At 41.9% G+C, this 21,308-nt stretch overlaps 1 protein-coding gene across 4 annotated transcripts in view; it reads right to left on the reverse strand.

Moving 5' to 3' along the window:
• LOC140525357 (aryl hydrocarbon receptor-like) overlaps window positions 1–21,308 on the reverse strand; it is a 101,046-nt gene that overhangs the window by 17,466 nt on the left and 62,272 nt on the right. For all 4 annotated transcript variants that reach the window (XR_011974016.1, XM_072640695.1, XM_072640697.1 and 1 more), the window contains 2 exons: window positions 11,988–12,077; window positions 4,365–4,488 (listed from right to left, as the gene is read on the reverse strand). Coding sequence is in view for 3 of the 4 variants with exons in the window: in XM_072640695.1 (XP_072496796.1) it covers window positions 4,365–4,488; window positions 11,988–12,077 (214 nt within the window). In the remaining variant the exon portion in view is untranslated. The remainder of the gene's footprint in view (window positions 1–4,364; window positions 4,489–11,987; window positions 12,078–21,308) is intronic.

Raw genomic sequence — 21,308 nt, forward strand, 5'->3', positions numbered from 1 at the left:
ATCATCACTATGCAGGTGATTTTCAGGTCTATTTGTCCAGTCCTATCCTCCTGACTTTCACTCTAGAATCTCCAACTGCCATTTATTGTTGTTCAGTAGTTTCAATCATATCTGACCCCATTTGAGTTCTTCTCGGCAAAGATTCTGAAGTGGTTTGCCATTTCCTTTTCCAGTTCATTTTACAGATGAGGAAACTGAGGCAAACAGGGTGAAGTGACTTTGCCCAGGGTCATATAGCTAGTAAGTGTCTGAGTCCAGATTTAAACTCAGGTCTGATGGTCTATTGCACCACCTAGCTCCCCCATCCAACTGCCTACTGGATACCCTAAACTTAAGATGTCTAAAACCAAACCCATCCTATCCCTACATCAATTCTTCCTCTCTTCCTAGTTTTCCTGCTACTGTTGCCACCATATTATGTCTCATTTTATCCTCTGCCACTGCCATCACCCTGGTTTATTCCATGCTAAATACATCCCTGAACTATTGCAGTAGTTGCATCATTGGTCTGCCATCCTCAAGTCTCTCCCCACTCCTGTCTATCCTCCATTTACCTCTCAGACTGAGCTTCATAAAGTCCAAATCTGTCCATGCTCCCCCCATTCAATCGATGTCAGCCCCTTTGTGTTGTTTCCAGGATAAAATATGAAAGCCTGCTTACTTGTAAAGCCCTCTAGCACCTGCTCCTTTCTACCTTCCCAATCTCCTTGACCCTTCCACACTGCTCCCCTCTACACAGAGACTTATTTTATTCCAGTGAGACAGGTCCTTTGGTTGGTATTTAAACAAGACCCTCCATCTTCTCACTCTGAAGAATTTTCACTGGCTGTCTCTATACCTGCAACTCTCTCATCATCTTTGCCAGTCTTTCCCAGGTCCCTATAATCTTAATGCCTTCTTTCTAAGGGTATCTCCATCTTACCCTGCATGTATTCTGCTTATATCTAGGTGTTTGTAGATTGTCTCTGTCTCAGATTGTGAGTTCCTTGGGAGTAGAGACTCTAATGCTTGTGTCAGCCTTTAAAAAAAAAGGATTTAGTATTTTCCCAGTACACGTAAAAACAATTTTAACGTTCTTTTTTAAAACTTTAAGTTTCAAATTCCTTCCATTCTTCCCTCCCCATCCCTCTCATTAAGAAGGATATCAGTTCTATATAGATTATACATGTGTAGCCATGCAAAACAATTCCATAATAGTCATGATGTGAAAGAAAACATAGACCAAAAAACTCAAGAAAAATAAGTAAAAGGAAAGTCTCCTTCAACCTGTATTCAGACACCCTCAGTTCTTTCTCTGGGATAAGGATAGCATTTTCCATCACCTTTTTTTTCTAATCAAAGCATATCACAATGCCTAGAACCTATTAGGTGCTTAAAATATGTTTGTTGACCATGAATGACTTAGCTATTCTCAGCAATACAATGATATAATCCAATCCCAAAGGATGGATGATGAAAGATGCAATCTACCTCCAGAGAAAAAATCAACGGAATCTGAATGAAAATTAAAGCAGACTGTTTGTTAACTTTATTTTTCTTAGGTTTATTTTTGCTTTTTTGGTCTATGTTTTCTTTTACAACGTGATTAGTATGGAAATATGTTTTGTATGACTGTATATACATAATCTGTATCAAATTGATTGCCTTCTCTAAGACGGAGAAGGGTAAACAGGGAGAGAATTTAAAACTCAATTTCTTTAATGTAAAATCTGTTTTTCCATGGAATTAGAATATATATATATGTTTTCAATAGTTGTTAACTTACTAACTGTAGTTTGCTGGACATTCTAAATCTAACTAGTAGAGAATCCCCGTAACTTGTGTGGTTGAACCTGTAACCCCAAAAGCTGAATTTATTGTCTCCTTGATATGCAGCAGCATTTGGCTCCATTACAATGGTTTTGCTTCTCTTTTCTTTGGGGGTAGGGAAGAGAAGGAGAGAGGGAGAGAAAGTAAATGCTGTTTTAAGTAAAACACATTTCAAGATAATGCAATTGGCTTGAAAGAACAAAACCATGTTGGGGGCTCTTCTCAGACAAAGCATTTCACATGCAGACATCAGATCATGTAAGACTCTATTACAGTTGGAAATAACTTTATTCACAGGTCTGTTGAGTACAGACCTCCGATGAGAGGAGTTAAGGGGAGACATTTACCCAAAGTGTCTGTTCCTCATTGTCTGGGGAGGAGTCTGAGAAAACCTAAAATAAGAGGAAGGTTTTCTGTTGATGACAGGAGTCATCATTTTGAAGAGGAATATGCCATAGAAACACATCACATACATGGAAAAAGGATCAGTTTTGCTCAACAAACTGATCAGCCTGAACAAACAAGTGGACAAAAAATGCCGACTTTCAAGATTTTTCATACCCCTGGATGGGTAACTTAATGAATAACTCCACACTGAAGTAAGCTGGGTCAGAACTGAACATCACGGTGTGCACTGGTGGGATCACATCTGGGAAGGACATCAGTTCTGTCAATGATCCTCATCTGGTACTCTATGAAGATATTCTATGGAGTTAGTTAGGTGGTGCCATGGATAACACACTGAATCTGGAGTTAAGAAAACCTGAGTTCAGATCTGCTCTCAGACACTTAGCTGTGTAACTCTGGACAGGTCACATAACCTCTGTCTGCCTCTATTTCCTCAACTATAAAGTGAGGATAACTCTAGCACCTCCCTCCCTCTCAGGGCTGTTGTGAGAATCAAACGAGAAAATATTTGTAGAGCATTTAGCCCAGTGCCTGGTACAAAGTAGGTGCTCAATAAATGCTTTTTTTCCTCTCTCTGTTCCTTCCATGTCTGAAAATCACAAAAAAATAAATACCATGATATCGAGAGAATCAAAATTACAAGCAAGTCAAATGGCAATCAAAATAGAGCTATCAAGGCCAGAACACAGAAGCTAGGGTGACACATGTGAGAAGTAATACACGAGGAATTCTCAAGGACATGTTCACCAGGGAAAAGGGGTGAACCAGTCAAATCGTGAGAATGAGAGACCATAAAGGAGCAGAAGGGCACATGTGTTGTACTGAGAGCTTAATGGCACCAGAGGAATACAACCTTTGTCGTGTGGATCCACTGAGGAGTACTTGTGTAGAGACATGAAGAATACTTGCACAAGATTAGAGAAAGCATACATCAGTGAAGGAAGGGTCCCCATTAATGAGATCATGGCTCCATACACAGGGAATTCCAGAGTCAAATGGGGCCTCCAAGGCTATCTAGTCCAACTCATACTGGAACAAGAATCCCTTTTTCAAGATACCTGAAAAGTGACTATGTAGCCTGGCCTTGGGGCTTCCCAATGAGAGGGAACCAACCAACTCCACAGCCTTTCACTGTAGGAAGGTTCTCATAACAGGAAACCTACTCTGACCTCTATCTAACTGCTACCCATTACTTGGAGTTCTCCCCTCTGGGACAATGGAGAGCTTGTTTAATCCCTCCTTTCAGGTGATAAGCCTTTGAATATCTGAAGGCAGCTTTCATGTCTTCCAAATCTCTTCTTCTACAGGGGAAGCCTGCCCAGGTCCTTCAACCAACCTTCATTCAGCATGAACTTAAAGAGCTTTTCCCATCCTGGTCTCCTTCCTCTGGACATTCTTCAACTTATCAATGTTATCCTCTAATGTGGCAACCAGAATGAAACAATACTCCAGATGTGATGAAAATAGATGGAATAAAAGGGAACTATCACCTCTTGCCTTTCTTTGGCAAACCTTATAATGCTTTCTAAATATTAGCAACTAGTAGTATTTCAATATGAGTAAAGACTCCTAGGACTAGCTTTGGGGGCTCTCATAACACAGACTTGATTCATTTTGAATTCCTAATCCAGAAAACTCCAAGATCTTTTCTAGGAAACAAATGTAATTTGGTCCCATTTTCCATACCACGTACTTCGGAACTTGATGATTTGAACCCCTGTGGGGGATCTTATATTTATCCTCATTAAATTTGTTTGCTGTTTACAGTGTTCTAGTCTACCACTTTTGGCTACAATTTTATAATCCCATGCATTAACTGTGCTTCCTCAATTCATGTACTCTGCAAATATGAAAAGCATTTTATCTACGCCTTTAGCCAAGTCATTGATGAAAAAAAAAAGTCTGTAATATGATAAGGACCAAGAGTCAATCCTTGAGGCAGTCCAGGACTTCCTCCCAAGCTGACATCAAGGCAGTAACAGTAAGACTTTCAGATTCACCCATTAAAGTATTTCAGACTACATTGGGCAGGGGTTAAGCAATCCACTAGACTGATTTATAGTTCCGCCATAAGAAAGCAGGAGCATTTCTTGTTTCCCCACAATCACAAAGTAACTTCTACATAAGCTGATAGTTCATATACTCACAGCTGGAGTCCTGCTTCGCTTCCCTGAATGATGGGGGGTTCAGGGACCATTGCAGCTGGTCACGGAACATGGCCCTGTCATCGATGTGGATCAGCTCAAACACACTCTGGCAAATGATGTCTGACTGTAAGAATCAAGGCAAAAGTGCTGGCCTCTTGGAGGGTCTTCTTATGCTCCCTGAAGCCAGCCCAAGGGACAACTAAGGAAAAAGACTTTCAAAGCAACTTTGACTTATTTTTAAATGTTTTACTGATGTCTTTTTTTTTTATTTAAAAATTGTTTCAATTTTCCCCAAAAAAACCATGCATATTTAATGAAAATTCACTAGTGACAAAAGGAATTAAGGAAAGACACTTAATATAGTGACCACTCTGACCATGGACTTTTCTGTCCCCAGTAGTCCCTACCTCCCTGTTGTGAGGAGGGAGGCAGGTTTCATTAGCTCTTCTCCAGGAACTCAAGGGAAGTATTGTTCCCTGAAATAGATGTAAGATTTACTCTTCCCTGACTAATAATTATACATCAATATCAAAGAGTACAGGGATCCATATCTGTGTTCTTCTCATGTGGCCCTATATAACTAATCTCCTCTGGACTCTATGGATGAAAATGAGTCATGAAGACTGCAAGAAATGAAAAGGATAGCGCATAGCAGTCCCTACTCCCAGGACCCAATGTTACAACAAGTAATTTTACAGCTTTTGGTGGCTCAGTCTAGATTTCCCCATAGAGTCAAAAACAGTAACCATCTATCTTCTTAACTAATAACTGCAGAAGAAATAGACTGAGAAGAGAGATAGAGAGCAGGAATTCAAAGAAGGCAGTGCCCTGGGCACGGAGTCAAAAAATAATAATGATAACAATAGCTCTTACTATGTGCCTAGCATTGTGCTAAGAGTTTTACAATTTTTATCTTATTTAACCCTCACTATAAACCTGGGAGGTAGATATTATTATTTTCCCCATTTTACAAATAAAGAAACTGAGACAAACCTAGTGTCACACAAGTAGTAAATGTCTCGGGCTGGATTTGAACTCAGTCTTCTTGACTCCAGACCCAGCACTATTCAGTATGCCACCTAACTGGCTCTTGCTTGATGCCCATCTCTGACACTTAGTAGGTATATGATGATGGATAAGTCATGTCACCTCTCTAAGCTTCAATTTCCTCATCTATAAAATGGAAGAATAATGCTTATTGTGTGTACTTTGGGGTTGACGGGGCTGATGTGAGGTTCAAATGAGATTATGTGAGTAAAATGATTTGCAAGTATTAAAGAATACTTTAATAACTGATAGGAATATCAGTTTAAGTCATGTGACCTATGAACATTTTCTCCTATCCTCATGACCTCTCCAAAAGAAGAATTATATACAAGAGAAAACTCAATTTCAGTGGTCCCCATGATCTAAGACACAAAGAAACTTATTGAAGTTATAACCCAGTGAACTAACAGAGAATGCTAATCTCTAATTCTTACTGCACTCAGTACCCCTCATGCACTAACCACCATGCTCTAGCAGGGCTTCCTGCACAAACTCATTCATGGATACAATATCACTCAATTCTGTGGCTTCACATACCCCAAACCACGGAAAGCCAAAATCCAGAAGCTTACTCTGCTTGGGTCAGCTTTCTAGCAGTGTGTTGTGCTGTGACAGTGCTTAGCTAGAGATGTAAAGAATAGAGGGAACTCTGAAAGGGAGACAAGATGTGTGTGAAACTCCATTAGACTTGAAATAAAGGCACCTGTATACACATGTGGCCAGTTCTGTTTCCCAGAAGTCACTTGGAGAAGACACCAAGCCCAGAGACAAGTGAATTCCCCATTGTGAGAGGAGGCAGAAACAGCTTTGAGGTCCAGTCTCTAGGTCACATCAACAAAGGTGAGAGTCAGAAATTGAGCAATAGAGGAATAAAAAAACAAAGCATTAAAATGACCAAATGTGTCAAGAGGAGGAAGGGATTAGAATAGCAACTAGAGGATTCAGATAAGTACACCTTACTCCCACCATAGAACCTTGATCCAGTGACACTGGCCTCTTGGCTAATCCACAAACAACACAGCCCACATCTCAGTTCTGGGCATTTTCTCTGGCTGCCTCTCATGCCTGGGGTGCTCTGTCTCTTCATCATCTATCAATTTCTCTGACTTCCTTCAAGATCCAACTAAAATCCTATCTTTTACAAGAAGACTTTCCCAACCTGTCTTAATTCTAGTGCTTTGTTTCTGTTAATTATTTCCTATTTATCTTGAATATAGTCTATTTCTATATATTTGTTAACATGCTGACTCCCTCATTGGATTATATGCTCTGTGAAAACAAGGAGTGTCTTTGGCCCCTTTTTATATCCCCAGTGCTTAACACAGTGCCTGGCACTGTAAGTAGGCACTTAAACATTTATTAATTGATTAATTGATTGCTTAATCAGTCACCCTGATTCAAATATATTCCCTCTTCATTCCTTCCTCTACACAGCTATCAAATGATTATTCCCTAAAGCCTAGACCTGACCATGTCACTCCTCAGCCTAAGAATATTCAGTAAGTAAGACAAAATACTAACTCCCCTATTTAGCATCTAAAGACCTTCACAGTCTAGTTCCAACATATCTTTCCAGAATGCTTTCCCACCATTCACTGGCATGAACACTACATTCCATCCAAACTACCCTGTTTACTTTTGTTCCTATACATGCTATTCTAGCTCCTGTACTTCCTCTTCATCTCTAACTTATGGAATCTGTGGTTCTCTTCAATCTTCACCTAAAGCACCTCCCCCCCTCCCAATTTCCCCACTCATCAGTGGTCCTTCCAAGTTATTTTGTTTACATTTTGTGCACATGTTGTATTTCCCAGTAGATTTTAAGTTTTTTGAGGGCAGGGAATGCCTTGAATTTTATCTTTTTACTCCCAGCCCCTGGCACAGTGTGTGGCATATAATAAGTACTTATTCAACATTTGTTGAATTAAACTGAAAAAATCCTGCTACCAAACTCAATTGATGCCATGTCCAAAAAGCACTTTGTACACCTTACTTTAGATACAGATGTTTAGTTGCTGTTATTAATAATATTATGATTGTATGTTCCATTATTATTTTGTTCTCATTGTTTTAAATGAAGTTCAGATAGAAATGGTCAAAAATCAAATCACTATCCTGCTATTATTTTCTTTTACCTATTTAATCTTCCATGGACCACTGCTAGGGGAACAAAATGACTGCTTTTCATACCAGAAGAATATTAGGATGTAAGCTCGATCTCAGTAAAGTCACAGAAAAGTCACAGATTCTCAGTACAACTCCAGGAGCACATAAAATGGTGGGCATAACCCACATCTCATCCTGTGCAATCATGGTTTAGATTTCCTCTTCTGGTTATCTATACTTCAAAGGCTTCTCATCTTAAAGCGTTTGGAAGTTTTAAATGCTTGATATGGCAATATCTGCTAAAATGTTGCTCATGAAGTTTTAGGAATGGTTGATATGTTCAAGTAGATGTGAATATAGTTCTATCTGTCATAATGTTCCACTTCTACTCTGGCTTATTAGCTGAATTCACAAATATAATGGAAGTTTGTATTTATGGGAACTAGTCACTCGCTAGTTTATAAAGGATAGTGACCTTCTGGTGTAGAATTCTGAACACCCAATCATGACCTTCTAATTAGATGCTCAATATTTACTCATTTCATGGTTTTCCAACTGATGACTGCATCTTCTGCATTGATGACTCGGTCGGGGACTATCTAAGGACAAACTTCTACATTTTCTGATGGAAATGATTAGATCCTGAATTGCTCTCATAAACCTCCCCATGTCTATAAACAAGTTTTCGAGACAGAGTAATTTATTCTATGCTTCTGTGTTCATATTTTTTGGCTGAGTTGGGTGTCATTCCATTCCATAGGCTCCATTTGGACTTCAACCACCTTCAGTTACATTTCACAAATACAACAATGTAAAAATGTGGTTTTGTCCTTTACCATCATAGCTTTGTGAAGTGAGGCTTATTTGTTTCCAAAATTTCTAACTGGTTTATTCCATTTTCTGAGGAAGTGCTGATGTACATGTCTTAAGGTGATGAAAATGTTTGGTCAACACTGTTTAAGTTTGTATTTGAATGCCTTCTGGATTCTCTGTCATCTATTTTTGATTGTGCCAAAGGTATGTGTAAAGACTTAATAATACCACCGCCATCATCACTATTTCATTCTCATCTTTCTGTTTGATAAAGTTCAGATGAAAACAGTCCTGAGACAAATTCCATTACACCTCTATTTTTGTAATGTTTAGTGGTTGGCATGAGGTGAATGAGATGATTGATGGTGGTGCTGTGATTTAGGTGATTCTTCTGTAGATTTCCTGAAACCATCTTCAGGACAGCTACAGCAGCAAACAGAATAATATGTGCCCACATGCTGTATATTTCATCTAATTTTAGAGCATTTCATTCCACAAAGTTTGGAAATTAAGACAATTTGGCATCACAACTTCTTTTAAACCATCCTTAAAAATGTATTGTTCAATGTTCCATCCACGCAGTCATGAATAATCATTTTATCAGTGATGAAACTCTCAATCCAGAACCATATTTTTTTAAATTCCTGGAGATATTTGGTTTCTTGTATTTATAGTACAATAATCTATCATCTGTTTATTAATGAAGAACTTGGAGCTTCTGTTGTCTAATGCTGATCACAGTGGTGAGGGAGATTCTAAAATGCAACTGTTTGAAAGTTGCTAGGCAGAAGAAGATTCATACTCTGGAAGAGATACCAGCAGAAACCAGCATCATTTATAGGACTAAATCACTTTGCTTTTCTGGCAGTAGTGGAAAGCAAAGAACTAGTGCAAAGATTGGTATCATTTCCCAGTGTGGGGTAGTAGTGGTGTATGGCCACAAAATATTCACACAGGGAAAAAATGGACAAAAGCTGGAATTTAAACAAAGGAAGCCAAGACATGAAACTCTATGAAGCACTCAACTGCTCCCAGCATGCTATTCACATCACAAGAATCCAATAGTCAGGAAATTTCTAAGGAGTCCCACTCCCACTAGCTAGGGTGAGCTACTTTTGAAAATATCATGATTCAGAGCCTAAAGGGATCTCAGATGCTATTTGGCCAACTCCCTTGTTTTACAGGTGAGGAAACTGAGGTCAGTGGTCTAATGAAGTGACTCAGCATCATCTAGAGTTGGAATGGTCCTCAGAGATCATCTAATACAAGCCCTTCATAAAGTGAGGCCAAGAGAGGTGAAATGACTTATTTAAGGTCACACAAGTAAATAGTAGTCAGAATTTGAACCTAGGTCATCCAACTCCAAATCCCAGTATCCTGTAGAAATGCAACCAAGTATCAACTCCTGCAGATGCTAGAGCCATAGCTGCTGAAGACCTAGGAAGGGAAGTGTTCACCCATCAAAGTCCTTGACCCTTTCCAATGGTTCAACATCAAAAGCCCATAGGATTTTCTCAGTGGAAATGATGTTAAAGAAGAGGCCTCTAGCACTTGCTTTACTGCTGTTCCCTAGGAAGTAGGAGGCTTTTCCATCTGACTTGCAACAGAAGTTTTCCATGTGTGTCATCTTCCTTATTACAATGGGAGTACCTGAAGAGTAAGCATACTCTTGTTTTTTTTTTCTTTATATCCCTAGCATTTAGCACAGTACTTTGCCCAAAGGAAGAGGAAGGAAGCATTAATAAATGCTTTTTTCATTGCTTCATTCCTTCATTATTGGGGGAGTGGTTGAAGTGAGGGTTGTAGATATCAAGGTTGAGTGGCTGGAAGAATAGTGGTGTTCTTGTTGGTAAATAGGCATGTTCAGAAGAGGTAGGGAATGGGAAGGGGAAGAGATCATGAAAGAAGCTTGGGCCATGTTGCTTTTAGATTGGAGGCCAAGAGAGAGGTTAGACCTGGATGAATAGAGCTGACAATCTTCTGCGTAGACAAAATCATTGAATCTATAGGGGCTAGCAAGATCATCAAGCAAACCAGTCTAGAAGAAGAAGAGAAGAAGGTCCAGGGTTAGTGAGCATGCCTTAGATGAAGATCAAGCAAAGAAGACAGAGGAGGAGTGGTTAGACTGAGGAGAGAACCAGGAGGCCCCAGTGTTGTGAAAACCTAGAAAGAAAAAAGGATCAAAAGGACAGTGATCAGTAATGTTAAAGGTCAAGGATGAAGATGGCAAAGAGACCATTGGATCTGGACATGAAGATATCACTAGGATCTTTGGAAGGACAGTTGCAACTTAAGGAGGTGAAAAGTCAGCCTGACGAAGGACGTTCTGATATGGAAAAGGAAAAGAGATACAGAATGAGTGCTAGGAAGCATAGACCAAACAAAACCTTTCTGAGGCAGGGAGAAGCTGGCTTTCCTTCTCTCTCAAGAATTTTACTATTGAGTAGTCATTCCCCTCCGTAACGCCCAATATTTCCATTCCAGCAACCAGCTAGTCTTTGTAGTGAATATTAGATCAGGAAATTTCCCTTTATTGGTTTCTGCACATTTTTAAAGATAAAAGTGTCATTAAAGCAAAGAATGAATCATTAACTGCTTTACTTTGAAGAGAAAGATGGAAGTAGAAAGAGATACAGAGAGAGAGAGACAGAGAGAGAGAGAGAGAGAGAGCAGGAAAGGAAGGGGAGAAAGAACATTGAGCATGTTTGATTAATTGAACTCTCCTATTTAGTGGAAAGAGTTCTGGTTTTTGGTCAGAGGTTCTGGATTCAAATCTTCGTTTTGCCAGTCACTAGCTGTGTGACTCTGGGTAAGTTACTTCTTTCAGGGCTCCAGGGTTTTCATCTATAAAATGAGAAGGTTGGAACAGATGACTTCTAGTCAACTCAAAATCTATGATCTGATTAAGGCCTCATATGGGCCTCAATTTCTCCATCTGTAAATTGAGGGAGTTGGAGAAGGTGTCCCTCTGGGACCCTTCCAGCTCAAACCTGTGATTGTCCCAACAAATCTGTTTGTTTCTTTGATAAGATGATCCCCAGTGGGATTGTCCAGAGAATGGTCTAAGTTATGTTGAGTAAGAACAGAATGCCAAAGAGAGCAGTTAAGAAACTTGGGCTAGGTGGGAAGTAGAACCTTTGATGAAGGACAGAAGACAACAACAGGGCAGGCAAAGACTTGGTTCCCTTCCTGTCACAGCTCTACATGAGGTCGCCTCCTCCATGAAGCTTCTCTTGACTTCTTGAGTTGTGATCACTGAAGCACAGAGTTTGAGAGCTGAGGGACCTCCAGGGCCAGATGGTCCATAAGAGGAATTTCCTTCTCGGTTTCCTCATTTATAAACAATGATTCATAATAACGATGATAATAACAATTTGCAAAGTGCTTTACCTGTGCAAATCATTTACACATTTAATGAGATGTCATAACAAACTATCTTTCAGTTCCTTCCCAGCCCTACTTACAACCTATGGTTCCCTGGGCAAGTAGCATCACTTTCCTAGACCTCAGTTTCCCCATATGTAAAAGGGAAGTTATTAGTAATACCTATGATCCCTTCCAGTTCTAGATGTGATCCTATGAGCCTCTTCCAATGCTCTTTACACATTAAATTGCATTTAAATAAAGATAAAACCTCCAAAGGCAGCCATAACTGACCTGATGAAATCCCAGGTAGTCCTGAACAGTAGGTGAGACATATAAGATAAGTCCATCTGCAGTGACCGCAATGAAGAAACCATGGAGAGCCTGGGAGAGAGGGAAGGAGGGAGAGGAGAGGAAAAGAAAGGAGAGGAGAGGAGAGGAGAGGAGGAGAGAGGAGAGAGGAGGGGAGAGGAGAGGAGAAGAGAGAGGAGATGTTATTGTTATTGCATAATTTTAGTATATTTTTTCTCCTAGTTTTTCTCATTCCACTTTGAATCAGTTCATGTCAATCCTGACAAGTTTTTTTTTCCCTGAAACCATTTCCATCGTTTCTTATAGCACGAGAGTATTTCATTGCATTCACATAACGTAACTTGTTTAGCCATTTCCCAATTGATGGGCATGCCCTCAGTTTCCAATTCTTTGACAACACAAAAAGAGCTTATATATATGTATGTATATGTGTATATGTGTGCATGTATGTGTATGTATGAATGTACATGTGTATACATACATGCACACATGTGTGTATATGTGCGTGCATACATGTATATATTAAATATGGACTCTTTTTCTCTCTCTTTGATCTCTTTGGGGCAGAGACACAGAAGCAGTTTAGCTGGGTCAGGGGATATGCACAGTTCATCCGTAAAAGATCGGAGGTTTTAATACATTCCGAACTCCATCTGTCTATGGTATACCAGAAAAACCAAAAGCACTGATGTGCCCTTTGGGTGCATTAAATGACATGGTGTCCTGGAATCTTTTGGCTGTCCTCCATCCTGGTCCAACCACACATCTACAGCTGTGTTCCATTTTTCTTGGTGCTACATTTCAAGAAAGACAAAGAGCATATGAAGAATCTGAAGGAGAGTCACCAGAGCCCTATAAATTATTCCCCACCATGATGAGCTGAAAGAACTAGGAATGGCTAGCCTGGAGAAGAGAAGGCCCAGAGAGACACAGGTCTATAGAGCAGGAGCTGAAAGGGACTATGAAGGCAAGTCTTTATTGGAAGATGATGACTGTCTTCAAATACTGGAAGGGCCATCACATGGGATGTGGATGAGATTTGTTCCTTTTGGCCCCAGAGGGCACACATTGAACCAAGGAGCAAAAGCTGCAAAGAGATATATATAGGCTCAGACAAAAGAAATATCTTCCCCACAATGAGAGCTGTCCCAGAGTGGAATGGACTGCCATGAGAGCTGGTTAGTGACCCTCTTTGGATGACTTTCAGGATAAACGTTCTGCTAGAGAGGGGACTCTTGTTCAACTATGGGTTGGACTAGCTGGTGTTTGAAGCCGCCATCACTTCTGAGATATCCTGACCCCTGGATACTGCAATGAGTATTGCCTTTGTACCAACTCTCTAATGTCATATACCTACCTTGTGAGATGTTAAAGATAAAATATCATTGCCATTTCTTGGGACTGCATATTAACTGGTTGAGATGTTTAAACTATCTCTGATGGAGAGTATGTCACAGGTCACATATTTCATTCACTTCCTGATCATTCTTAGAGAATAAATTGTGGGGAATAAACCAACCCTTGATTTGCAGAGACCTGTCCTATGAATAAATTCAAGATCTCAACAGAGGCAGAGCAGGGTACTTGATCAATCTTTGGTGATTATGGTTTTTACATGGGAGTCAGACAAAGGTTAATGGTAGGCTTTTACATGAGAATTATGACAGCATTGGCACAGGTCTGCACCAGAGCTCTGTGCACAGCCGTGGGTTGGGTCCTGGCCCCTCTGGCAGGTCCTGCTGATGACAGGAATGGGGAGGCGCTCAGGCTTTGCACTCAGACAGGCAACTCTTGGCTCGTTACTTTTTAGCTGTCCCACTTGCACAGGCTCTAAGCCACTTTACCCAAGGCACATGCCAGCACAAAGGCAAAAGGAAAAATGCCCAAGAAATTGGTGCTACTGTGGCCACACCCCAGCAGTGAGCTTCTGAGGCACACCTGGCAGTTGCCTGCTCCTGCAGCCACCATAGAGAGGAGGACTTTGAAACTCCCCTCTACCTGTCACAGCTGCAGTACAGGAGGGTGGGGAAGGCCATGCCCAGGGCTGGGTTCTACCCCTTGCTCTTTCTGCCCCCATGCCCCTCAGGCCCTGGTCTTACTTTACCACCTCAAGTTGCCACCAGCCAAGCCATTGCCAAGAATTTGTTAAAGACCTACTATGAGCCCGCAACCTCCAGGAATTCTTTGGGAGAAACAACATTTACCCAGATAAATATATGGGTATTATATTTTTACATTAATAAATTGTAATCACATATATATAATTATAGACATAATTATAACATAATGGTCATATAATTTATATATAACATATTTGTAATAATATATAATGTGTTACTAACAAATAATATAGTACCAATATATATGAACAGTTTAAACCTGAGGTAAACACATGTACATATGCCCACGAAAGGTAAGCATATGCTCATTGAACAGATTTTCCAGCACTGTGATGTAAAAAGCGGAACATCTAAAATTCTGGAAACATGGAGACAGCAGCCTTTCCCTCCAAGAACTGACAATCTAGCTCAGGAGAAAGGATGGACAAAGCAAGGACATGCTGAAATTGTGGTGACCAGACCCCAGTGTATCTGCTATCATCAGAACTTGCCAACAGCCCAGCAGCAGAAGGTCCTACAAATTTCCTAGAAGCTGCTGAGGCAGGAAGCTGAGTTAGGAGTCCCATGGCCTACCACCTCAAAAAGATGTGGAGCCCAGAAGCATCTTTAACTCACCTCTCCACCTCACCTCCTCTATCCAATTAGCTGCCAAGTCCTGTCCATCAGAGCTTTCCAATATATCCCAACTCTCCTCATGTGTCTCCTTCCACTGCACTTATCACCCCGCTACAGAGCCTCATGGCCTCTCTTCTGAACAATTAGAAAACCCTCTCACTTGATCTCTCTACTTTCTGGCTCTCTCCAATCCATCCCCCAAGAGCTTCTGGCATCACTCTCCTTGCAGCATAGATGTGACCAGGCCACTCTCCTGTTCCATAATCGCTAGTGACCATCTACTGATTCCTGGTCAAACACAAGCTTTGCAGCATGGCATTTAAAGCTCCCACAGTTTGCATCCTTTCCCATCTGTCCTACCTTAATTTTCATAATACTGTGACATCAACATGTATATATGTCAGGTGTGATCCATGCCAACTCGCCAAACTCAACATGATATCTTCCCACCTCCCCACATTTGCACTGGCTGTTTCCCACGTGTAAGAGATGTTCTCTCCTCATTTCCATCTTTAAAAAACATTGTCTGCTGTCCTGGTTCAATTTGCATGCCATATCTCGACAGAGTCTTCCCTGATTTTCCCAGCACACAGGTTCTCTGCCTCCGGACATTTTCCTGAATTCCTGTCCCTGAATCCCTCCCCTCTGACATATGAGACCTTGTGTGACATTGATCTGTATTCAGACCACACTCTGTTCCCAGCAGGATGCTGACTCTTCTATGGGAAGAATTGATTTTTCCTGTTGTCTTTGTACCCCCAGGCTTAGTCTAGAGTCTGACACAAAGCGGCACTGAATGTGTGTGTGCAGCTGAATTGAATCTTGACAAAACCTTTGCCAAAATATGCTCTTTAGACTGACCCAGGCCAAAGATGATCAGAGAGTAAGAAGAACGGCAGCCTGTCCTGCTTTCTGCTTATAGATGACAAGCACCGAGGGCCAGTAGGGTTACACAAGGCGTCTCAACCAACAATGTTTGCCTTTAACCCCCAGGGCTTCCAGAAAAGGGGGCCCTTGTTCACCATGGAAGTGCCCAAATCCATTGGCTGGGCCAGCCCCTGAGACACAACTACTTCCAATTGTTTCCTGGCTGATTCTATTTTGAGTGATCCCAACCTTTTCATATGCTATGTGACACCAGGGACAGAATGAAGCATAAGGGGGTAGGTGGGGAAGCAGGAGGGCAGGACAAAGAGGCAGATTTTGGCTGAATGTAAATGCCTTAATTATCAGAGCTGTGCCAGAGTGGAGTGGGATGCCAGGGGGTAGGGGTTGGGAGTTCCACCTGCTTGAAGGAAGAACTGGATAGCTCCTTGTTAGACATGTTACAAAAAGAATCTCTCCCCATGTACAAGTCAGGCTAGATGCTCTGAAGATACCTGGGTGCTGCAGGGCTGGGTCCAGATTCAGAAAGATCTGAACTCAAATCCAGCCTGACCCTGAACAAGTCACTTCACCTTTTCCTGCCTCAGCTTCCTCAACTGCAAATTGGAGACAACAGCACCTACCTTACAGGATTGTTGTGGGCATATACTAAGGCAATATTGTAAAAAGTACTTTGCAGTGTCTGGCACATAGTAGGCACTATACACATGCTTGTTGTCTTCCTCTCTACTCTCTCCCTCCCAATGCTGAGATGCAGATCCTCTCAGAAACTGGAGTCTTCCATGGTGCTTGAGCCACTCCCAGGTTTTATCTGACTTCTGACTCCCCTTGCCATTCAGTGGGCCTCATCCTATCCCAGCCACACATCTCTCCAGTGGCGTCTTTTACACCTTTTTGTTGTGGGATAAAAACATCGAGGGCACAAGACTACATTACTTCTAGTACCAGGCTCCCCAGGTCCCTCAACAAGGAGCAGGGGAGAAGGCCTGAGCCTGTCTTGGGCAGCGTAGCTCAGCCATAGCTTCCTACAGAACCTTCTCCCTCCACTTGGCCAGACCCAGCTTAGACATACGACTCTACAGCTTGGCCATACTCTAGCTGTGGGGCCAGGGAACCCCGGGATCTGCCACTCTAATTCACAGGCCTCCCTGTCTCCCAATGACACAGGGGCCACATGTTTCCCTCCTTAATGGTGAGCTCCCAAACAGCTGGCTTTAGGACCACTTTCAAGGAGTTTCTTACAAGGATGCGACTGGAGCCCTTGCACTGATGCTCTCACCAGAATCTGAATGTTGAAGGAGGAGTCATGGGTCTCAGGTCTTAAATGGAAGCAAAAATATACCTGGAGGCGGACCCCAGAACTGGCAGCGTGGGGCAGCATCAGCACCAAGGACAAGGTCCTTTCTCCCTCCCAGGGCTGAGTCCTTGAGAAGATTTCCTGAACATCACACCTCTGCCCATGGCCTTGGTCAGTTGTCTGTGTAGCAGTTCACTTTTTATTTATTTTTCTATTTTCAAAATTGACTTTCCTTTTACTGAAGTTGTTTCAACATGAGTGAGGGGGGGGAAGGAGAAGGATGCCAGTCTGTGTGGGAGAGGAGCCATCTCTCCACTATCCCATTTATACACAGAACTAAACAGACAAGCACAAAGCCATTATCACACTTAGAAGTGGGCATACTGCATGGGGGGAGAGGGGAGGGAGAGGAGAACTGGGGGTGTCAATGGAAAGGGGGAATCATTGTTGAAAAAATACAGCCACCCCCCCCCCCCAACAAGAGGGGGTCAGTTGGTCTGATTCAGCTCAAGAGGAATGAGAAGATTAAAGGCTGTTTAGCAAGGCCAGAGCCATGGGGGCAAAGTGGAGGAGGTCAAAGGTCAGGGGTTAGTTTGGGATCTCCCTTCTCCATCTAGGATCCCCCCACTCACCGCAGCCCCTATAGTCCATCAGGAAATGCCAATGGCCTTGTGAGAAAATCCACATCTGCCAGGGCAGAGAAAATGGCAGGAGAGGAGAGAAGCATGGATCTGAATACCGCTTCTGATATTTACCCTTCATGGAAATATCACTAAAATATCACTAAAATTCTTGAAACCTTTAAAATGGAAAAATAAAACAAAATACCTGGATTACCAAGAAGCTAAGGGTCCTCCTGAGGCCCACAGAGTAAGTGTCTGTCAGAGATGGAACTTGAAGCTGGAGCTCCTTCCTGCATTTCTAAGGCAGGTGAGACTCAAGCTCAAATGAGCCCCACACATAACCCATAGAACTCATGAAAATTTCAGTATGTATTTATATACATTTATCATATAGAATATATAAATACATCTATATAACTACAGATATAAAACTTTAGAATGTAATTATATGTATATTCATGCCTATATATGTATGTGTATATATACAAATATATGCACATATTTGCATTTAACATATAAATATGTATGTATATAACCATCAAAAATATATGTCTGTGTGCATGTGTATGAGTGTTTTGTATGGAAATTTGCTGATTTTCCATGCCTTGGTGTTGGGGATGGAAGCTCAATTCCAGGTGGACAGTCTCGGGTGGGTAAAGGTGGGAACTTCTAAATCTTAGAGTTCTCACGAGACCCCCCAGGAAACGACTGGGAATTGAGGTGAACCGAGCTATCTCGTGTATTTCCCCCTTTTCCCGTGAGAAACGTGATGGGAGAGAGCTCTCCCCGCCCTCGAGATTGTCCCGGATCTGGGCACACTATTGTTATCTAACAGCACGGTATTCAGATGCAAACTATGCTGCTGGAGGGTTTAAGTAGGATCAGGAAAGCCTGAAAGTTCTCTTGGGCGGAGGGGCGCGGAGCAGACAGGACAGAAGGCTCTGCTTTTCGTCTATCCCCACTTATACTTCTACTTCCAATCTCTTATTGTAAGATCTTTGCCTCCTTGGGAGATTCTTCGCTCCCTCCTAAGGAAGAATTCCCCTGCACTTGTAACTAGACCCTGAAATAAAGCTCAACCCTTGTTCGACTCTGGAACGTCCTTTCTCTTATACAAGCATCCGGTTTGGCCAACCGAAGACCTCCGATAGAGGTAAGGGAAGACTCGGGTAGCCCACAGGCCTCTAGGCCTGGCACCTTGGCATCCTCCAAATCAGTTCCTAATATTTCAAATTAGAAAAACAAATCCAGATCTCATTCAATCCAATCCCCTCATTTTACAGATAAGGAAACTGAGTCCTATAGAGGGGAAGGGAGGAGGACTGGCCCATAGTCCCAAGGGAGTTGATGACACAGCTGGGATTCAAACCCACATCTTCTGACTCCACATTCACCTTCATTTCCACTCTACCACAACCTGGCTGTGAATGAAGGCCATAGTGTGGAATTTTCGAATTCTCTTTCAAATCTCCTTTGTGTGTGACATCAATTTGAGAAAACTCTCCCAGCTCAATGTGGCTAGTTGTGCCCCTGCTTCAAAGAATATCTAGCTAATGAAAATCCCTTAGAGTCCAAAGCTAGAGCTACTCAAGAGGCTTGAATTCTTCCCAACTCCTGGTCAAGCAGAAAACCCTGGAGGAACATGGAGTCTTCCAGAAGACCCCGGGAAGCCTGAGGGTCAGCCCAGGGTCTGCTTCTGATTCTCTGTGTAAAATTGACTAAGGCCTCCTCTGCTCTGGGCCTCAGCTTCTTTCCTACAACATTAGAAGCTTGGCCTAGGTGTGCTCTAAGATCTTTTTCTGCTGTGAATGTGTATACATTGGGAGCCATGGATAAAGCCTATGGCATCTTTCAAACCACAGTTCAAGCTCCACCTTCCCCATGAGGTCCTTCCTAATCCCAGCCCCCACCTACTGCATCCTCCCCTTATTACTTTGTATTAATGTTTATGGATTTTATACTGATATATATATATATATATATATATATAATGTGTGTGTTTAATAAGTGTTTGTTGATTGACAAATTACTTTACAGAATAGCAGGAAAAATACTAGATGTCACAAGTTTGTATAATGTCCCCAAATCCACAAACCCAAATGCAAAGTGTTTTTGAGGAGAATTGTGCCTGGGGGCACTGATTCATCCTTATTTTTCCAGTCTGTTATTATCTTATTTGCTCACAACCCACATGGTTGTAGCCAACCCTCCTCATGTCCTAAAGAAAAGTGACTCAACCTCCATGCCTTCACCATAGCTGAAGTTGGGGAAGAGTCTACAGGATCCAAGGCTCACTCAAATGGGCAGTGACTGTGGGGGAAATTTTGGTGAGATGAAAATGGTGGTGGTGACATTAGTTGCAAACATAAAAAAAATAGATATAACTTCTTTTCTCATCTAAGTGGACCAGGTGACTGCTAAGTTTCATTCCAGTGCAAATAATCTTTCATTTCATATTGCAAATCAAGCTGGCCTCATTTTCAAAGTAACCACTGCTGGGAAACCATTCCAGTTGGGGAAGAGCCATTTGCATCTAACTGAAATGCTAAGCTGAAAGCAGCTTTTAAATAAGAAAGCCTGTCCCTCAGAGGCAGCCTAAGACTCAGAAAGACCAACTCTGAAAACAGAGCCAATGAGTTAAGCAACCAAAGTCCAGGAGGAGAGGCAACCAACAACCCTCAGATGAGAAAGCCTCTTGAGCCAGGACAGTTCTGAGAGATAAAAACTGCCCAGATGGAATAAATGGAGTATGGAAAGCCCCAAGCTGAAAGGCAAAAAGAAAAGGACAGATTTATGCAACTACTTCATCAAAAGCTTAATGGGACCCAGGTGACTTCGTTAGGGAATTACAGGCACAAGAGGATGCCCCTCACCCTGAGGACAGGCTCCGGCCACATACCAACTGAGAGGCAAAAGAGAAGCACAAGCTTCAGAGGATGCAGCAGTAGTCAAAGATGGTTCTCCAATTCTTAGCCAGCCATTAGCAACTGGTAAACCATGGGTACTGGGAAAATGGAGCCAATGGGGTCGACAGTCCAAAGGAGCAGAGAGCCAGCTCTCAGGTTTTCTCTTTTCAGTTTACATTTACTCACCTGCTGACTTTAAGCTGGTAGAATACAGGGAGAATCCAGCGTCAGAACTTCAACCTAAAAGGTCCTTCTTTCATTTTACAGAAGAGGAAACTGAGGCCTATAGAGGGGATGTGATTGGACAAAGGTTCACAGTGGTGGTAAGAGGCAGATTTGACATACAAACCCAAGCCATCTGCCTCAAAATCCTGCAAGTTTTCTTCTGCACCACATTGTCCAAGTAGCACCAGTTCATTCTTGTTTGAGTCAAAGACTTCCATAAAGGAATTTCAATAAGGTAATATATAAATCTCCCAGTCTTTGAAGGGGCTTGAGGGAGTCTCTTTCTAAGTGGAGTCAGCAGCTGTGATAAGGATATTCAGGACTCCCAAATGCTCTAGAGTGTATTCTATGTACTTCAGTCTCACTGATGTTGGGAAGGACAGGTTCTAGATGTTTCCAGAAATCAGAGTCAGGCTCGCTAGTATAGATCCTAAACCCTCTTCTCTTCCTCTTTATGAACATTGGGTCATTTGCCTTTCTGCAGGTGTACTGGGCCTCTCGTAGTCTCCACCTTCTTTCCAAGAAGCCTAAGCACATTTTACAGAACACTTGGTCCCACAAAGATCAAAAGACTTATCCACCATCACCCAGAGGCAGATGGAGAACTCAGAGTCCCATCTTCTGAATCCAAG

This window comes from Notamacropus eugenii, chromosome 2, assembly GCF_028372415.1.
Source record: "Notamacropus eugenii isolate mMacEug1 chromosome 2, mMacEug1.pri_v2, whole genome shotgun sequence".
Taxonomy (NCBI): Eukaryota; Metazoa; Chordata; class Mammalia; order Diprotodontia; family Macropodidae; genus Notamacropus; species Notamacropus eugenii.